The 21132-nt window shown below is 38.2% G+C and overlaps 1 protein-coding gene across 2 annotated transcripts; it reads right to left on the bottom strand.

Annotated features, from left to right (window-relative positions):
• Positions 1-6787: 6787 nt before the first annotated feature.
• LOC129108046 (peroxisomal succinyl-coenzyme A thioesterase-like) lies at positions 6788-19841 on the bottom strand. 2 transcript variants are annotated; one of them, XM_054619688.1, is made up of 11 exons: positions 19762-19841; positions 17364-17565; positions 17091-17190; positions 16812-17002; positions 16487-16656; positions 13865-13984; positions 10330-10412; positions 10038-10131; positions 9307-9387; positions 9065-9209; positions 6788-8533 (listed from the first exon to the last, which is right to left on the bottom strand). In XM_054619688.1, the coding sequence occupies exons 2-11, from the start codon at positions 17557-17559 to the stop codon at positions 8397-8399; spliced, it is 1317 nt and encodes a 438-aa protein (XP_054475663.1). In that variant the 5' UTR covers positions 17560-17565; positions 19762-19841; the 3' UTR covers positions 6788-8396. The 2 variants fall into 2 exon arrangements, with proteins under 2 accessions (XP_054475663.1, XP_054475664.1); XM_054619689.1 differs by having other exon boundaries at positions 17364-17560; positions 19762-19780.
• Between the last annotated feature and the right edge of the window lie 1291 nt (positions 19842-21132).

The following is a 21132-nucleotide window of genomic DNA, read 5'->3' as shown; positions in this document are numbered from 1 at the left end:
AATTCATATTGGCACAAAATTAATCAACAAAATCAGATAATACAACATTCAGCTGCTGTGGTGTTTCAACGGAATAAAACTTAAAGTTTCCACTGGATTTGTTTCTTTTCTTTTTACTCAAGTAGGTACTTTTACTTAACTTTACTATTTCCATGTTCTGATACTTAATACTCCTCCATTACATCTCAGAGGTACATATTGTACTTTTTACTACATTTGTCTGACAGCTTTAGTTTCTTCTCAGAGGACAGTTTTTCATCCCCTTCCTGTCCAGGTAAAACCACGTATCTCCAGATGTGTTGATGTTGAATGTTTGTGATGAACTGAAGGATGAAGTGTTTCCTTTATGTGTTGAGAAAATCCTCCTACTTCTTCAGATAAATAAACTCTTTAAAAAGCCTCTTGGATCAGCTGGAAAATGCATCGTCACAAAGCTGAAAACAGACTGTTTGTTCTTTTTAGAGATACGAGGTTCTCACAGGACAGAGACGCTACAAACATGATGATCTTATAGAACATGATGATCTTATAGAACATGATGATCTTATAGAACATGATGATCTTATAGAACATGATGATCTTATAGAACATGATGATCTTATAGAACATGATGATCTTATAGAACATGATGATCTTATAGAACATGATGATCTTATAGAATATGATGATCTTATAGAATATGATGCATTGATGTAGATGAACTAGACAACAGGATATAAAGGAGTTAAAATGAAACAAACATTACTACAGCAGGTATATTATCCAGAAACATCAGATGTAAAATAAAACACTGACAGGGAACATTTTACTGCACTTTTTAAGTACCGTATTTTCCGCACTATAGGGCGCACTGGATTATAAGGCGCACTGTCAATGAATGGTCTATTTTCAATCTTTTTTCATATATAAGGCGCACCGGACTATAAGGCGCATTAAGCGAAACAAAACAGTCAGTCAGTCAAACTACATTACCCATGACCGTTAGCGGGTTGATGAGTTAATGATGTGGGACGGGGGAACGCGTGTTGTGTTTTCAGAGCGAATGCAGAGTGTGAAATAAAGCCGACGTTTATTTACTCCGTCCACAAAAAGCCTTTCTCAGCCCTTTTGTTTCCCACACTCCTACAATATATAAAATACTGACAGCCTTGAGTGTTCAGTCCGCGTCGTAAGCGTGTCTCTTGACAGGAGCCATGTTGGGTCCTTATACACACACACTGTAATGTGATGGTGAACCTTATACACACACACTGTGATATTATGGTGAACCTTATACACACACACTGTAATATGATGGTGAACCTTATACACACACACTGTAATGTGATGGTGAACCTTATACACACACTGTAATGTGATGGTGAACCTTATCCACACACACTGTAATGTGATGGTGAACCTTATACACACACACTGTGATATGATGGTGAACCTTATACACACACACTGTAATGTGATGGTGAACCTTATACACACACACTGTGATATGATGGTGAACCTTATACACACACACTGTAATGTGATGGTGAACCTTATACACACACACTGTGATGTGATGGTGAAGCACAGTGTGTATTACTCCGCGACGCTCCTGACTACGGTGGCCGTGATGCTGCTGCGGTGCGGCTTTGTAGTTTACTAAGTCTACTAAAACATGTTGACAGAGCGCCGTGTACCACACAAAACCGCTTCGCGGTCAGTAAGCACAACCAGAATTAATCCATATATAAAGCGCTCCGGATTATAAGGCGCACTGTCGTTTTTTGAGAAAATTAAAGGCTTTTAAGTGCGCCTTATAGTGCGGAAAATACGGTACATTTTGCTGATAAAACTGAAATACTTTTACTTCAGTAAGGTTTTGAACGCAGGACTCTTGCTTGTAGTGGTGTATATACTGATACTTTTACTGCAGTAAAAGATCTGGGTACTTGTTCCACCACCAGAAACACCTCTCAGTATAACGCAGTGTCACAGATGATTCTGACGGACAGCGATACTTTTCTTCTTCTTTTTTTCCAGAAATCAGGACGGTTTCTCAAGAGAATCCACAGACCTTGTTGTGAGCAGTTTTCATGTTGGAACTTTATTCATATTTTCAACCAAAGTAACTACTGTTGAGTTTTTGGAGCCATCTAGTTCCTTTTTTATAACAGAGAGAAAGAAAAACAATATCTCAAACAATCGGCCTTCAAGCCAAAACAATCTACATTTTTTTAAAGAACTACAGGTTTCAGGAAAAATATGTATTTTTGAAGGTGAACTGTCCCTTTAAAAAAAAGAAACTTCCTGTTTGACTATTGTATCTTGAGACAGACTTGACTGTCCTGTTCGGGTGCAACTAAATTTGCCAATTTGACCCAACAAGAGAAGAAAAAGAGAGAAAACAGTAGTGAAAGTATGTCTTGCAGTACAGCAGCAGGAACACCTATTCACACCAGACGGCAACCTCCGGTTCTGCCAAGTGAAGACAATGCGAAAGTGTCTTCAACCTGCATTCTCTCTCCTGTCCATCAGGGGGCGACTCCTCTGGTTGTATAGAAGTCTATGAGAAAATGACTCTACTTCTCTCTTGATTTATTCCCTCAGTAAACATTGTAAACATGAGTTTATGGTCTCAATCTCTAGTTTCAAGTCTTCTTCAACACAGCATGATGTTCATTTAGTAAATGATGCTCCATTTAGAGTCAAACAGACCATAAAGCAGGGTATGCTTTAGGGCGATTGACAGGTCGCTGCTAGAGACGTATAATTCGTCTCTACGTCACTCTACATTCCAAATATAATATCCAAGATGGCGACAGAACTCAAGGCTTCAAAACTTCAGTCCTCAAACCAATGGGTGACGTCACGATGACTATGTCCACTTCTAATATACAGCATATGATTCAAACGCGTTCTCTTACCTTGAACAGTCGCAGGATGTTGGCCACATGATGGACACGGAGCTGGCCGACGCCCCGATGACGCCCACCACTTTATCTGGCTTGGCGAAGATGGGCGAGTCTCCGTTGGCGCAGTGGACGTCAGAGCCGTCCCTCTCGATGAGCGCCTGCACGAAGGTGAGCGACTGCTCCAGGGCGTAGGTGTCGCGGGAACACGTGTCCAGGATGCGTGCGCCGAGCGTCACGTTGGGCAGCAGCTCCGGGTCCTTGTTGATGAGGTCGATGGCGAACAGCATGGCCTCCAGCCGGTGGATGCCCTTCTCTTTCTTCAGCCAGACGGATGGAGTGGGCGTACTCCTGCAGGGGCTGTTGGGAGTCCGCTAGCACGCCGGGTTTCTGGACGATGGTGGCTGCGGCAGAGCCCAGCAGCCAGCAGCTCTTCAGCATCAGCAGAGAGAAAACGCACTGGCCCGTGACGCCAGGGGGCTTTGAACCCCTCGCCATTTTCCGAGGAATTGGGCTGCGGGAAAAGGGTAGAGTGATGTAATCGAGTGATCAGCAAGTAGGTGGCGGTTGCGGGTAGTTTGATGTAGGATTGTAGGATGGGACAAGCCGGACCATGGGGTCCCCCCGTCACCCAGGGAAGGGTCAACCACAGTGGGTGGTCCCACCTACCAACACTGACCCAGGGGTTCTCCTGCGCTACTGGTTCCGGTGTCGGACATGGTGGTCTGAAGACGTGCAGCTTCACAGTCTGAGCAGCTCCAGTTTCACATTCTACCTTTAACCTGTTGGGAGATTCAGACAGAGGAGGAAACAATCAATACGTGATCAATAAACCAGAGAATTTATTTATGGAAAAATGTACTTTACTTAACACATCTGTATAGAAGTAACTCTGCGTTTAAATATAAATCAAAAACCTTTCCTGCCTCCAACCAAAGAAAACCTGACGCCAAGGTATTAAACTAGTGAAAAGTGTGGAACATATAACACCAATAAGGTCAATTGTTGAGATTTTATTGATTAAAATCAAATCCCTCAAGGGTCAGACCCTGTGCTACATACTTATAACAACTTAAGAGTATCAAATAGGACATGTAGAAATAATAATAGTATAATGAAAATGTATTTTACGCTACGGCCAGGTCTCTTCTCTTGCTCTGACATGATCTCAGTATTTCTAAAAATCTGTTTGTGCAAAAGCTTTGAGGACAGATTTCCAACCAGGACTATAAAAACAATAAATCTAATAATGTTAGATCTTGATCTGGCTCATAACATATCTTACATCACATTGAAAACCTTCTGTCAGGGGAAGTGCCCCCATGAAGACGTGTAAATGTTGATATCAAACTCTTTGAACAATGTCTATGTATCAGGAAATCAGATGTGACAGTTGTTTAAGCTGTAAAACGAGTCTGTCCTCAGGAGCTCGCTGAGTTTTATGTAGTTGATTTATGTTTAATATATTGTTCTTTGAGGTCCTTGGATCTGAAGAAATACACTATGGTTCAGAAACTGCTGAAACTTCCTGCTGCTCAGTCACAGACTGTGCCTCAGGTGGATCCGGAAAGGTTGTGAAAACATTTGCTTTGGCAGAAATGTGCAGACTCTTACACATTATTAAAACAAACACAAATGCAATTGGATGATCACGGTGCTCTTTGTCTGATGTGGGAAGTAGGCACATTGTCTTTGGGTGATCTGAATGTACGTTGATTTAGTCTTTAAAAGTAATTTAAACACACATCGGTTTTACCTCAAAGTACTCGTTGTCCACCATCTCCCCGGTTTCCATGGTGACTCTAGGTGTCAGGTAGTCGAGGGCCAGAGGGTCCAGGAGGCCGGGGAACGGTCCCGGTCCTTCAGATGAGTCAAAACACCAAAAACAATTCTCAATTTGCACGACCATAATACTGTTTATTTCTGCTCGAAACACTTTTGAGTGTCTCCTGCCTTCCTTCTTTTTTACTTTTGAATCCAACAGTCTCAACTAACTGAAGCTGAACTTGGTTAACTTTCATGGTTGATGGTCATCCACGTCACATGAAGGTCCCTCCGGAGTTCCACCCAAAAAGAGACCGCCCTCCAGACTCTGTTCTGGTCCTACTGGAGGGGAGGAAGAGGGTCGCAGTGAGTCCATCCTCTGTAATCGGGATTTGTTATCGATTGGTTTCATCTGAACAGCTCTGTCCTTGTTGGCCTACCTGAGCCCAGGTTTGCTGTCTGGAACTGGTCTGAGGCTCCTTAACTCACCCCAGAATAAGTCCCGTCCAGACTGGGATCCTCAGAAAATGTAGTGGAAAGGGTATAAAAAAAACAAAATATTTTACTGAATTTCAAGTTAAATTACCAGTTTTAATCAATTTTACTTTCATCAAAACTATTGACATTTAAAAAAAGCTTTTTTTAATGTCTTCCAACTTATCCTGAGAACATTTCAGACTGTTAAATAAAAACTGACTTGCCTAGAACTCATTTAGAATATTATTTGAGTTATCCATATTTGAAGAGAAACATATCAAAAGGAGCTTAAATTATTCATGAAACTTTGCACAAAGGCTTAAATATTAACTCAAGGTCCCTGAAAATTCTCAGTTCCAAGCCACAGTTTCCCTTAAAATGCATATTTATTTCTTAAATTGCTGACAGATGCAGAACCTTTTGGCTTTCTTCTTCAGGTTTGTTGTGTTTTAAACTGACAGCTGTGTTTTATTTAACCGTCTGAAGGTCGGCCTCACAGTCTGGAGCTTCAGTCTCCTCCCACAGTAACATCATTCTGTCTGGAAACAAGATGCCACCTTTAAGGCACCAAAACTGCAGATTTAGTCAAAGCACACTCCGATATTTTATGGAATAAAAGTATTGGCGTACTCACCTGTTTATGTTTAAAAGTATAAGTATCATGAACTTCTGGCTACACCAAACATCATAGCTGGATGTGGCCAGGTGTGGTGTGTCGTACTTGTAAAGTCCAAGTGGGATTATTAATTATTAATTAATTAAAAGCACAACCAGCTCTGCTCCCAGTAGACCACACATACCAAAAATCTGTGCAATATAAACTATCTGTGCAATACAATAATTATTCTATTCTGACTGTATATATAATATTTTAGTTAATGTGGATTTTTATTTTTCATTTTCATTTATTCATATTTTTTTACTTATTTAATATTTATTGACTGTTTTTATTACTTATTTATAATACTAGTTTTGATCTTGTTTTATTTACTATGTCTGTTGTTTGCACTACACTCTCTGCTGCTGTAATCCTGTAAATTTCCCCGCTGCGGGACTAATAAAGGATTATTTTATCTTAATTTAATACAGCTATTCTTCATCTTCTTCAAGAGTTTGTGAAGTTACTATTGAAAAGCTCTTCAAAGCTATTTAGGCTACACTTTATTTTACAGGTCTTACAATATCATAATCTTCAACAGATATTCAGGCTTAAGCATTGGAGATTTTTTTAAATTTATGTACGTTTTTTAAACTAAAGCAAACTAGTGTCTGGGCGTGTATGTAGCAGTGCAAAGTATCTTTATACAATGATTTGTATGCTTTTTTTAAGAAAAGTTACTCCTCATTTTTTGTGCAATTTCCCACGAAAGCCAACAACACGTGTCAATTTTCGCCCGTTACATGCATACAGTCTTTTCAAAATAAACTTCCGTCTTCACAGGTAAAAACTTGTTTAGGTTAAACAACGTGTTTGGGTTAAAATAACCACGGAAGGGCCGTTACTGGAATACGCAAGTTACGTGACAAATAAATCAAAGTTAAGTTCTCGTTTCACACGAACGGAGGTCTCCTGGCTGAAAGATTGTTTTATTAGTATGCATTTATTATACTTCCTTTTTCATGATTACATGGAATAATTTCCAAAAGAAATTCGTGAATATCTATGAATAACGGCACTTTATTCTTTTTTAGGTATAGCTACAAATGGTGGATGAGACCAGCCTGAGCAGTGCAGTGTAGAGTTTCGGGTATTTGTAGCTGAATAAATAGTTCAACTCCTCGTGACCGAAAGCTGAGCAGAGAGTCAAGAAAACCACGAAAGGTCAGTAGATGGGATTCAAAATATTATGCAGTGTGCTGCAGAAAAGTGGGAGATTAGCCGCGGACAGACACAGAGGTGCAAACTCACTCACTCACTCACACAGACATAGAACATTATCACATAGCGAAGAAAATAATATGAAATGTGCTTATATAAATAACATGCTACAGCAATTTTTCAAAGAAATTATATTTTATTGAGTTTGAACTGCAGTTCAATTACACAGAGGAATTTGATGTGTGAAAAACCGTAACTATGATTTTTATTAATTTATTGATGTTATGAATTTATTACAGAATGCAGATTAAAAAAAAGGTTTCCTCAACTGATCTCTGTCTTTATGAATTGATCCACAGAAAAAGTAACTGCATTTTGATGATTGAATAATCAGTTAAATAAACAATTCTCTGCTGTCGGCTTCTCCAGAGAGAGGATTTGATGGTTTTTCTCTGATTTTTCTATCACAGCAAACTGAATATCTTTGGACGCTTTTTTCCAAACCAATGAAACAGTGAGTACATTCAATCTCAAAAGGAAAAGGCGCTAGATAACATAAAAACCCTGAAGATGGAGGGGGGGGGTAAAACCACATTACGAGGTGGATGAGATAGTATTCCAAATCAGATATATACATCTTGACTGTGTCCAGTCAGATGTCTAAGAGAACTCCTCATATATCTGAATGTTTTTTCATGGTTTTACAAAGTCCTCTTTACTAATAGATGTTATTTATTTGAGTAGATGGAGAGCAAAACGCTGAACGATGGTTCAAACACAATGACAACTGAAAGAGACAAAGATCCCTCTGAGCTACAGTTGTATAAGAAGAGAAGAAATTAAAACTAAAAGCTTAGATTTAAACAGGAACAACTTCCTGTTTCAAGGTCAGGTCTTTCACAATAAAGCAGCAGATAACGAGCTGGAATTAACAGACAAGGTTTTGCTTCATCAAAGGCTCTTCTTCAAACTTCATAATAGAAACAGAAAGTTAGTCTAGAGTTAGCTCTACTGGAATATCAGCTGAACAAATCACAGTTCAAACCACTTAAGAGTAAACCATAATTAAAGTTCAACAAGTACAACATTTGTCGTCTACATTATATTGTTTTTATCTCTGTTAAAAGAGTAATTAATAAGGAAAGAAAAGAAACATCAATATAGCAGCGATTCCAAACTTGTAAACTTGAGTCTATGTATGAAATACATTTTCCTTTTTAAATCATTTTGTAATCTATGATTCTGATAAGTGATATATAGATAAACTCTAATATTATTACCGGATATTATCTTATATAGTTAATCATCTTTTGGAACATTTCGTATCAATCAAAGCCTGAAACGTGAGTCATGTGATATTCTCTAAGGGGATAAATAAACATGACTTCTACTTCCTGAACCCGAGGCTCCCTTAGCAGTCCTTCCCCGACGTATAGATGTTGCCTTGGTTACAGGTTGGAAAATGAAGTTGCACCAGGGCTTGAGCCGCCGAACAGATTCTCCTTCAGAAAGACCAGCGTCTTCCTCCAGGAGTCTTCCTGAGCGCGAGAATGTGCCACCAGCTCTCCGCCCCACAGAACGATCACTGCAAAGACAACAGACAGATGAAACAGACGTCACACCTCCAAACTCAAGTCATGCACAACGTTAAGACACATACACGTTAAAGTGTATCTACCTGTCATCAACTTTAACGGTCAATTAAATCTGTGAACTCCAGCTAAGATGTCACTGAACTAAAAGTCTGCTCCTCTACTTCCTGTCGCATATTGGCTCCAAACTAAAAACATATTATCCAGATACTTAATATCAGAATTAACAGAGGACTTTGTGTTCTTCTCTGAACCCCTTTGGCTAATTGTCTTTAGCTTAGCATCATCTGTTCTATTTTGTGTACTTCTTTAGCCCTGTTACCTTTATGAGAGCAGGTGTCCTGTTAAGAACCAATCAAAACATTACATAAAAAGAGAGACTGAACCCCATTTAAATAAGTAAAGCCTGTGATATATCTCACGCTGCTTGGCATCATCCTTAGACTTTAAAACCTACCATAACTAAAAATAAACCTTTGAGGACACTATAAGGACCTGCAGGAACCCAGTGCAGGTGTACCTACTTGTCTGAGGTTTGGCGGAGACTGTTCTGAAGGTGCTGGCTCGGGCGAACGGCGTGAACGGAGGTTCAATCAGGTGACCGGCATTCGGGTACGACAGGACGGTCAGCAGGTGATCGTTCCCCGCCCGCTGCACCATCTCCTTTATCTGGACAACAGGAAGTAAAAAAAAAAAAAAAAAAATCATCTCATCTCTGGACCCAGCTTGTTATTAAAACAGGATGCCGTCGCGTCAGTAAACTCACGTCCATTGCAGACTCGTAGGCGGGCCAGTTCTGATCGTCCTCCCCCACAACCAGCAGCAGAGGACACTGGAGTCGTCCCACCTGCTCAAACACAAACAGCTTTTATACTTAAACCTGCAGTTTGGACTTTTATATATAAACCTGTGTCACATGTGGAATCACGAATCTTTGGATGTTTAATTCATTACTCAGTGCTAGAATTAATTCACAAATACTTTCCATTATACTCCCAGATGTTGCTCTGTTGAGAGCGTTGTGGAGGCAATATACATGTTCTGAATTTTGCATTGAGCCCCATTTACTTCGACAACTGACAGAAATCTATTATTTTGAAAAGTTTTTGTCCTCTAAAAATGTCTAATAAATCATTTTAATCTTGCACAATAAAATCCACAAATGTTTTCTGTATCACATGTGAAATAAGTTGCATTTATTGGTTCCTCATTTATTTAACTTGACAATCAAAATACTACCAAGAAAACACATGAAACAGTTGTTCACCTGTTTTGCTGTAAAGGAACAAAAATATATTATGGGCTGCCATGGTAGTTGAGTGATTAAGTGTTAGCTACAATGTTTATAGTTTAATTCTCGCCAGGAAATATTGTACGATTAAATAAAGGGAAATATCCCATTAAAAAAAAAGAAATTGACTGAAAACACAGTTTAAAAAAATATAAAATGAACTTTAAAGGAAAAGTTAGAGAGGAGTTTTGTCTGGTGGTACTCACCTCCATTTTCTGTGAGGGGTCGGTGGGGATGGGCAGCAGCAGATCTCGCCAGATCACTTGGTTCTCCTCGTTCAATCGAGTCTTCTCAGCATTTCTGATAGGACAAAAAAAAAGAAAGATAATAGCTTCATAGAAAGCTCAAAGTTTGTTGATCACAGAAAGAGGAAAGATCGTCATGGGTTCATTCTCTGGGGAGCAGGAAAGTCATCAGCACATTTAACAAGAATCTGACCCATAGAAGTTGAGTTGTTTAGCAAAAATTCTGAAAGTACCTGAAGTCAGTTCAACTTACTGAAAGAAGAAAGTTATCATTTGTTTCAAAGATCCGTCGACCGGCTGCACATGACTCCCACTAATACACACTGCACACCTGAGCTGGGAGACCACACACACACACACACATAAAGGTTAACACATGATCAGCTGAGACAGAAACATGATATCTGAACTCATGTTAACGGACGAGAAAGATCCAGTAAGTGACACAGAAATGAAAGACTACAAAATCCAAATGGCTCCTTGAGGCTCCTGAAGCCAGTCGATCTCCATAAACCTCCAAGTTAAACCAACTTTAGGGCAGAAATAAAGATGTTTGACTTCTGGTATGAAATTTTTTTCATACCAGAAGCTGGCCGACGATACTCTTTGCCTACTTTTGGAATTAATCATTAGGCTGCATTCACATGGAATCAGGCAGACGGAAAACTGGATGTTATGCAAGTTTGACAAGTAAGGGCTGTCAGACCTTAAAATATTTAAATCAGGAGAAACTTCAATAAAATTTAACAATATTTTATTACACATATGAAATTAATATATAAAGTCTTTGGCGATTGGACTCCATGGCGAAACCGTCTAACAGAGGGGCAGTGATGCTGAAGTCAGACAGGTACAATCCCCCATAAAGAGAATTATTTTATATAAATATATAAAATAAATAACTTATCAACTGCTGCAGAGAACTCCTAAGCAGAAACAGAAGATTAAATGAGCTTATATGAATTGGAGTTTGGCCAGCGATTTAAGAAGGGTCAAGTAAACCATAGCAAAGGATAGGGTAGGGTCTAGATAGACCGCAGACAGGGATAGGGGGGTCTCAATGGACCGCAGAAAAGGATAGTGAGGGTCTAGATAGACCACAGTAAAGTCTGGTGGGATCTTGACAGATCACAGAATTGATAGCGGTGGTCTCGACAGACAGCAGGAAAGGATAGGTGGGGGTCATGTTAAACCGCAGAACAGAACAGTTGTGGTTCAAGTAAGAAAGCAGCACAGGACAGTTGTGGGTCATGTCAGACCGCAGAATAGGACAGTTGTGGGTCATGTCAGACCACAGAATAGGACAGTTGTGGTCAAGTGAGAGGATAGGATAGGGGGGTAGAGTTAGACCAGAGAGAGATCAGATAGTAGAGAGAGATCGGATAGTCCCCCAAACTGGATAAAGGAGATGTTTGACCGAATTTGAGATAAGCGGTCCTTCTTGACCAGGTCATGTTTGACCAGCAAATTAGAAATTTAGGTCACTCAGACCAGGTCACTGCCGACCAGGAAATTAGAAATTCGGGTCACTCAGAACAGGTCACTGCCGACCAGGAAATTAGTAACTGGGTCCTCGGGACCGGGTCACATTCCGACCGGGAAATGGGAAACAGTCACGTTAGACCGGGAGATTGAGTAACGATAGAACAATAGAATGCGAGAAGTAGCTTTGGTGATAATATAAAGGAAGGCTTGACTAAGATAATGGTATCCCATGCTATTGGACAAATTACATGACTAATTATATATATATATATATATATATATATATATATATATATATATATATATATATATATATATATATATATATATATATAGGGATGACTTGCTTGCCGAATTTCTGATGGCCAAAGAGGGAGTAAAGCTTTGTTTAAACTCGCACTTGCGACGCATGCAAGCTCCAAGCATTAACGGAGCCGTTTAAACTCTTTGCTCTATTTTTCTCTACAAAATGCCAGAGAGCATACAAGCAAATGACCTGTGAGAATGGGTGTAACCCATAGAATGTAGGTGTAACCGACAAAAGCCATAAACCAACCTCCACAATGCTGAGGAGGGATTGTAATTATCTGTAGGCATATCTCATATTCATGGACAAATTATTATTTTTTATATATATTTTTTTTTTTTTCACGTCAAGTAATAAATGCATTTTAAAGAAACAAAGGTGTACTATCCTGTTAACTATTTGATTTGACTTAAATATTATATTAAATATTTACTTAAAATGTAGACTTTTAAGAACTCCCATTCATAAAGCTTTTAAAAGTGAATTGGCTTTCTTTCTATAATACCCAGATGTGTTTCTTGTGTTTTATCAGTGAACTATTTGTGACAGTCACGTGATCTAGCGGGCGACCACTGCTGGCCTACGCACACCACTCGCCGGCCGTGATTACGTCATCATCTGGCGTGCGCGCACGCCTCGCGCTGGCTTCACTACGGTGAGTGTAAACTAAGCTTAACTGTTGCTTAGTTATGTATTTTATATTTATTTTTTTCTTTCTCTGCGCGATGAGATTCCTAATCTCGCGGATGTGCTCTAACTTCGTGGCTGGAAGGGACGCTTTCATATGAACTGAATGGAGAGTGATGCCCAGGAACTTGACCCATGGATTTTTCCTCTGTCCGGTAAAAGCAGCGGCAGCAGAAACAAAGTTCTAGTTTTTAGCGGCTCGGAGTTGCAGCGTTTCTTGGTATTGAAGGCGAGCATCGATGGTGTGGATGGAGCTAACCCACAACTGCTGCGTGGAGATGACGGCGTTGTCTGCCAGGAGTTGCCGGTCGAGAAAGAGTACGGGAATCGACTTACTTCGTCTTCGCCTGCTGAGCTTTGGCTGAGCCTGATTTCCTCGTCTTTACGCATGGCGCGGGAAAGATCAACTGGATTGCGTCTAACTGTAGATTTACTGCTCGCGGAGCTGGGAGAGAGGAAGGAATGCTGCTGGTAAACCACTGCGATCATCTAGCTGAGCCAGAGGCTTCATGCTCGTCTGAAGGGGAGCCGCTGCACAGCGCTACCAACTGCTCCTACACCGGCCGCCCGCAGGCTGAGTGCCGGCTCCGGCTGAACATTGATATTAAGTCCTGACTTGGATCCGATATCGTCTCAGTTACCAACAACAAGATGTAGAAAAGGGTAAGGAAATGCATCCATTCTTATCTGATCGTGCTGAAATAACAACTGACAGCAGCAGAGAGGAGAACATTTTTAAAGTTGGACAGCAACAGTGTGATTGGCTTAAGGAAACCGTGGCAGACTCTGGTTGGTTAACTTTAAGTGAAACCCACAATCAGCTGATAGAGTAGTCACGTGGAGAGAGTGACTGGGATTAAGAATGACAAGGAGCGTAAAGATAGTATTCCTGACTGAATTTACGCTAAGCTTCATTTAAACTGTTCGCCATCCACTGCGGCGAAAATTACAACCGGATGTCAGGTTGAAAGTTGCGAAAGTTTGCAATAGAATAATAAGAGAAACCTCAATTGTTATGCATTTCTAGAATAAATATATGAAATAGTAGACCCGAAATAATTTAGTTTAATATATATAGTTCCATCACCATAGCAACATATTGCCGTGAGTTGTTATGTGTGTTTCCTTTTTTGCGTTCGTTCTTTCGGACTGTTTGTTTGTTTTTTCTATGCTGTCATAAAGGACTTGTCCGTTTGTCGTCATTTGTCTGTCTGATTCCATGTGAACGCAGCATCGGTCAGAGCCGCTCACTTTGAGCCTCAAAGCAGGTTTTAAAAATGTCAACTAGTGTAGATACAATAAGCCCCACCTTAAAAACTTGGGAGTAAATGGCCATTCTGAGGGTGACACAGGTGCCGAAGGAAAGGCCCAACATGGCGATCCTGCTGCCGAGGATCTGAGGATGCTGCTCCAAGACTCTGTAGGCCGTCTGAAACAAGGAACACGTCAGAAAAAAAAGGTGTCACAGAGCGTTGGTAGATCTGTTTTTAAAAACATGATTAGTATCATCATATACATACATGAAATGTGATCTCTCCATTTAAAAGGGATAGTTCGGTGGCAGCAGTAAAACGTATTTGAGATGGCTAAGAGAAATGATCCATGATGTTTTTATCAATGGAGTCTCATGGCTTTAAATAGAGGATTGATAAGTGTTGCTTTCAGTTCAGTTCCCATTTGGAAAAAGGCTGTCCTACCTTGAGACAAAGATATAAAAATATTCTAAATAAAGAGTACATTTAAATGGATATAGATTGTGTTTTTAGTTGACCTTCCTTTTAGGTGGTTAAAACACGTTTGCTGCTGCCCCCGTCCACAGCAGTATTTTACTTTGCTCTCAAGTTTTTTCTCCTTCTTGTTTTTTATCTACAGTAATACATGACTATGGATAAGAAGTTCATACAAGCCAATGTCAAAACACCAGAACTATCCCTTTAACTGGGCCTAAGCATTTTAGGATCAGTGGTCTGCTGTGAGCTTTGTACATGTTTCTGCATTTTCTATGCGCCCTATATCCTTTTATCTGACTTTCAGCATTAGATGTAAACAAAACTTGTGACAGCTATATAAAGTTAACCTGATACATTGTTCATTGGCAACACATTTCCATAAACTTGCTCTCATTGTGTCTCGGTAGTTTTACAGGCTGCTGTAATCTGGGTTTGATCTTTGACTCCCAGCTTTCCTCTCAGTTGGGAAATCATGTTTAAAGAAACTGTCAGTTAGGTTATCTTTGTCTTATTTACGTCTTGCAAACAGTATTCACACATCTGTCCTTGAAGAGAGAGAATATCTGTGTTGATAACCCTCAGATTTGTCTTTTTTTTTTTACTATCAAAGGGTTTTCCTTATCTGAAATGAGCATTCAGGGACAGAGGGTGTTGAACCCTCCCAGACAATTTTGTAATTTGGGATTTTTTTGGGGCTGTATGAATAAAAGTGAATCTGACTTGTCACTGCTGGACAAAAGTGGCTCTGTGTTCAGAAATTTATCAAAAACTATTCCTGGCCAACATCCTGGTGCCAAAGTGTAAAAATTGGCAAACGTTTATAAATATATTACACCACTAGAGGTTAATCTTTGATGTGGAGATTTTATTGATTAAAATCAAACCCCTGTTCAGGAAGGGACCAACAATACGACCTCTTTTTTATATTTTTTATCACTTCCTCCAGTAATGTTTAATTTGTACACATCATGGTGTCTGCAGAAAAGACTTTGAACCTACATTGATCAACATTAACCTGCCGTTACTTGACTCTGTGTGTCTCACAGCCAAAATGAATGATCATCACAGAGATGCAGGCAACACTTCATGATCGCCCTGTGTCTTCTGTTATCTTGTAAATTTCCCCGCTGCGGGACTAATAACGGATTATCTTATCTTATCTTATCTTATCTTGCTTTGAGTTTACATTTCATGCACAAAAATGTGCGTGCACCGAAGCAGACTCTCCTTCGATCTGTGGATTATTTTCCTGGCACTCCAAAAAACTGTCCTATGATCGGAAAATCAGGGCTAAAGTCCAAAAGTGTGAAAATGTGATAAACGTTATATCTTTGGTTGAGTGGATATTTAAAGATGTCACCTCTGGCTATCGAAGAAAAATAGACATTTCACTAGTTTCTAACATTTTCCAGACAAAACAATTTATCTGTTAATCAACAAAGGAATCGGCAGATTAATGGATTAAGAAAAGACTCAGTAGTCTTCTCATGTGTAAAGAATAAATTTGGCTTTAATGCTGTTAAATGAAGAAATATATAAATTAATAATTCGCTTTAATGTTTCGTTTTATTATTGGTTTACTATCTTATTTTATTTGAATATACTATTTTATCTTTATCTATTCCATTTGTTTTTATTTATTTTATTCATTTTGTTGATTCTCACTTGTTATTTCATTGTATTTCTTAGTTTAGTTTTATCCTATTGATTGTTTTTATTGTTTCATCTTTTGTACTGTTTTATCTTTATCAGGGTGGAAGTCTTAACTTAGTTTGTTCAAGCTTTCTTTTGTTTAATTGTCTTGCTTTTGCTGCCTTGTCAGTCAAAGCACTTTGTAATTATTATTATTATTAGTATAATAATTAAAAAAACAATTCAACAGATCCCTTCACTTATATCTAATTCCTGGTGGAGTGGAGGACATTGTTTGGGCTACACCAGTGTGTAGTGAAACCGAATACAACACCACAGAAGAAGAGCTGTGAGAAAGTGGAAAAAACATTACATTTCTTAGAAAGTTTCAGCGCTCATCGCTTGCTCTAACATGTTCTCATTATATCTTAATATTTTTCCTGTCTATGGCCCTGAGGTTCATGAAGGTTCATGGAGGGACTAAAATGCTCCGACTTTAATGTTTTAAGAGACGTGTGTAGAAACATTATATGTGTGTTCTGAGCAAAGGTGTTTTAGATCAGTTTTACCTCAAAGTACTCGTTGTCCACCATCTTCCCGGTTTCCTTGGTAATTTTAGGTGTCAGGTAGTCGAGGGCCATGGAGGCGATGCCGTGGGAGGCCAGCAGCGCTGAGCGGTACTCCACCAGCTGTCCTCCACCCCCCCACAGGTCCAGGAGGCCGGGGAACGGTCCGGGTCCTTCAGACGAGTCATAACACCAAAAACAATTCACAGTTTATACAACGATGGTGTCGTTGAATTTTTTTAAAGCAAAATGTCAAACTATATCTGGTTTAAGCTTCTCAGTTATGGGAAGCCAGAGGAGACCTCCCTCCAGACTGTTCTGGTCCTACCTGAGGGGAGGAAGAGGGTCGCAGTGAGTCCGGCCTCTGTAATCGGGATCCTGCGGACGCCGGGCGCCATGTACCAGCGCTCCACCACCACACCGGCCAGCGGCACCTTGTCCACGAAGCCCTCAGTCAGGTGACCCGGGTACACCAAGATTTTGACCTCCATGGGAGTCTGGACGTTCATCTTCCTCATCCTGAGGGATGATGGGAAAGAGTCGGGACTCTGATACTGATTTGGTTTTGATTGGTTTTATCTGAACAGCTCTTTCCTTGTTGGCCTACCTGAGCCCTGGTTTGCTGCCTGGAACTGGTCTGAGGCTCCACATTAGACCCATCTGTTCAACCCCAGAATAAGTCCCGCCCAGACTGGGATCCTCGGAAACTGTAAGGTACAAATCATGAAAAATATTTCACATTTTGAAATTCATTCTTTACCAAACCGTCACATAATTTTATGACTAATTGTGTTTGGCTGCACGAAACTTAACGACGCCTGCAAACATTTAAAAAAATAATTTTCCAGAGTTTCAAAGGTCTAGGTATTGAACCAGGTACCGTTCACAGTCCCGCTGGCGTTGGCGGTGTAGTGAGCGAACGCCTCCCAGCTGTGTCCGTCTTCACACTGGTAGAGGGCGTAGACGGTCAGCTGGAAACCCGGGAAGACGTTCTCGACTAGGACGATAAACTTCTCGTCCATGAGCCCTCTGGACGGCTGGACCGACAGCTTCACACAAGTACGTTTCCTGTCCATCCTGAACTGAGACATAAATAACCAGAGACAGATATTACAAAAAAATGTAACTAAAACTGTTAGATACCACGAGAGGGACGAGAGGAACCTTTATTTCCTAATAATGGAAGATGGTAAATTCAGTTAACCGGAGTGTTATTATATTTATCTAGAATCTACCTTTTATTAAAGTGCCTAAAACCATGTCACCACACTATTTAGAATATTCTAGACAGAGATACAAAAAAAGACATAAATACATGGTCTTATACAGTAGGTTGACCAAAGTACCAATTTTTTTGTTTTCCATAAAGAATTTGACCTGCACTTAATTATATTAATATATAATACAACCCTATTTAATTATCTTGTTATTTTCTTATTTACAGTACCAGTCAAAAGTTTGGACACACCTTCTCATTCAATGGTTTTTCTTTAGTTTTAGTTTTTTCTACATTGTAGATTAATATTGAAGACATCCAAACTATGAAGGAACACATATGGAATTATGTGGTAAACAAACAAATGCTCAACAAACCAGAATATGTTTTATATTTTAGATTCTTCAAAGTAGTTGAATGAGAAGGTGTGTCCAAACTTTTGACTGGTACTGTATATATAATATTTCAGTTATTGTGGATTCTTAACTGTTTTTAATGCTTATTTATAATACTTTTTTTTTGTTTTTTTTACTATGTCTCTTGTTTGCACTATACCCTATGCTGCAGGACTAATAAAGGATTATCTTCTCTTATCTTAGTTAAGTTACAGTCAACAACTAACTAGCATTAAAGTTAACAGTTTAAATCAGGGGTGGGCAATTATTTTTCCCAGGGGGCCAAATGAGCAACTGAAAATATTTTGGAGGGCCGGGCCAAAATGCCGAACTCAATTATGCATAATATACATTCTATTTCTATATAAAAAGCAGTAAATGGCATTGTTTTGACCGCTGGTAAGAGTGTATGTTATTATTTGGCAATTAAAAGGTGAGGTTAGCTTTCAAAAATATCATTTATTCAAATAGAATTTCCAAAATGATAAACAAAATGTGAAACATTTGACTCATTTTCAGTCACATTAATAACAAAGGGCATTTTGAGTTTCATATACTATTGAAACAAGGATTTTCTTAGCTTTCTAAAGACATCACATCATCTTTGTAGCCAAAATAAACAAGACATGTCACTGAACTGTGTAACTGTGTAAAGAAAAGTGTCCCAGTTTTGTAGCCTTTTTGACTTTACATGCCTATATTAAACATTTAATGTTTTCAGAACTGTGCAAAAAAAAAAAAAGAAAAGAAGAAAAAGATCAAGTGTCCCATTTCACTTGTTATATTTCCACATTTTAGTGTTCTTCAGTTCTTTTTTTTTACTGTGCATCTCTGGCTGCATGCAAGCTCTTTAACATGTAGTTTCATTTAAACTTTAAATGAAACTACATGTTAAAGAGTCAGATGTGTTGCTTCTACTGTGATCTCTGGATTCAGAAGGTTAAAGTCCACCAAATTCTCATTTAATATCATAACAATTGCACCATAATAATGAATGAGACACTTGCAGATGTAGTAGTAGTATTTTGTTGTTGCGTTATATGTATTGAATAACAGTAAATTCCCGCAGCTACTAAAGTAGACACTGTTATTTTGAAGGGGGAAGTGGAGTGGGAGTTTTATTTTGACAATGACGCTTCCATGGGGTGGAGCTCCTCTTGGGAAGGTACGCACTTTTATTCTGACTTTTATTAAGTTGTAAATAACATCAGAAGTTAGTGTACATGTCATATAAAGTTGTTTTATCCAGACATTGTTTTGTTTCCACAATTGCAGGTATGTGAGTTTATGTATGTCTTGTTGTATTATTTTCTTAATGTCCAACACGTACGTTAGATTGTTTAATCTATGTAAAGTGTATTTACTTTATTTAATCTTATTTATGTTGATTACTTTATTTAGTTTTAGTGATAATTAATGTATATATGTTCATTGAGGGAAGGCGATGAGCAAGCAGCCACTTCATCCAGACATTGTTTTGTTTCCATAATTGCAGGTATCATATATATGCTGGAGGTCAGTGTGGAAGACAAACTCTGAAAAGCCTGTTATTGGTTTAGCTGTTGCTGGACAGACAATAAAAACAATTGTAAAGATGTATTTGAAGTGTGTCTTGAAAATACATTCACAACGCAGAAGTAAAGACACTACAAATAGTGAGAACTGACCTCAGAGCTGTTGTCTTCTTGTCAGTTGGTGTGAAACTCTGCAGACAAACACTGTGTGAGCACTTCTCGTTTGATGTCCAGCTCCAAGCTCCTCCCACAGCAAAACACGTATTTCTCAATACCAAGTATGGCCAAGTCTGAACTTGCAAATATCATATCTCTCTCTCTCTCTCTCTCTCTCTATATATATATATATATATATATATATATATATCTATATATATATATCTCTATATATATATATATATATATATATATATATATATATATATATATATATATCCTCTCTGGACCTCTCATATATCTATATATATATATTTATATATATATATATATATATATATAGATATATATATATATATATATATTTATATATATATATATATATATATATATATATATATATATATATATATATATATATCCTCTCTGGACCTCTCATATCTCTCTCTCTCTCTCTCTCTCTCTCTCTATATATATATATATATATATATATATATATATATATATATATATATATATATATATATCTCTATATATATATATATATATATATATATCCTCTCTGGTCCTCTCATATCTCTCTATATATATATATATATCCTCTCTGGACCTCTCATATATCTATATATATATATATATATATATATATATATATATATATATATATATATATATATATATATATATATATATATATATCCTCTCTGGACCTCTCATATCTCTCTCTCTCTATATATATATATATATCTCCTCTCTGGTCCTCTCATATCTCTCTCTCTCTCTCTATATATATATATATATATATATATATATATATATATATATATCCTCTCTGGACCTCTCATATCTCTCTCTCTCTCTCTCTCTCTCTCTATATATATATATATATATATATATATATATATATATATATATATCCTCTCTGGTCCTCTCATATCTCTCTCTATATATATATATATATCCTCTCTGGTCCTCTCATATCTCTCTCTATATATATATATATATCCTCTCTGGTCCTCTCATATCTCTCTCTATATATATATATATATATCCTCTCTGGTCCTCTCATATCTCTCTCTATATATATATATATATCCTCTCTGGACCTCTCATATATCTATATATATATATATATCCTCTCTGGTCCTCTCATATCTCTCTCTATATATATATATATATCCTCTCTGGACCTCTCATATATCTATATATATATATATATATCCTCTCTGGTCCTCTCATATCTCCGACAAACGTCGGCGCTGTTTTCAAACAGGCTCTATCTTGATAAATTGACCGCATATTTTAAGTCTTAACAACTACATTCTAGGTTAAAAAAATGTTAAAACTAAATTCCGTTACACAACAACA

Source organism: Anoplopoma fimbria, chromosome 19 (genome assembly GCF_027596085.1).
Source record: "Anoplopoma fimbria isolate UVic2021 breed Golden Eagle Sablefish chromosome 19, Afim_UVic_2022, whole genome shotgun sequence".
NCBI classification, from domain to species: domain Eukaryota; kingdom Metazoa; phylum Chordata; class Actinopteri; order Perciformes; family Anoplopomatidae; genus Anoplopoma; species Anoplopoma fimbria.
The sequence above is the reverse complement of the archived record's forward strand: the minus strand, read 5'-3'. Positions and strand labels throughout refer to the sequence as shown.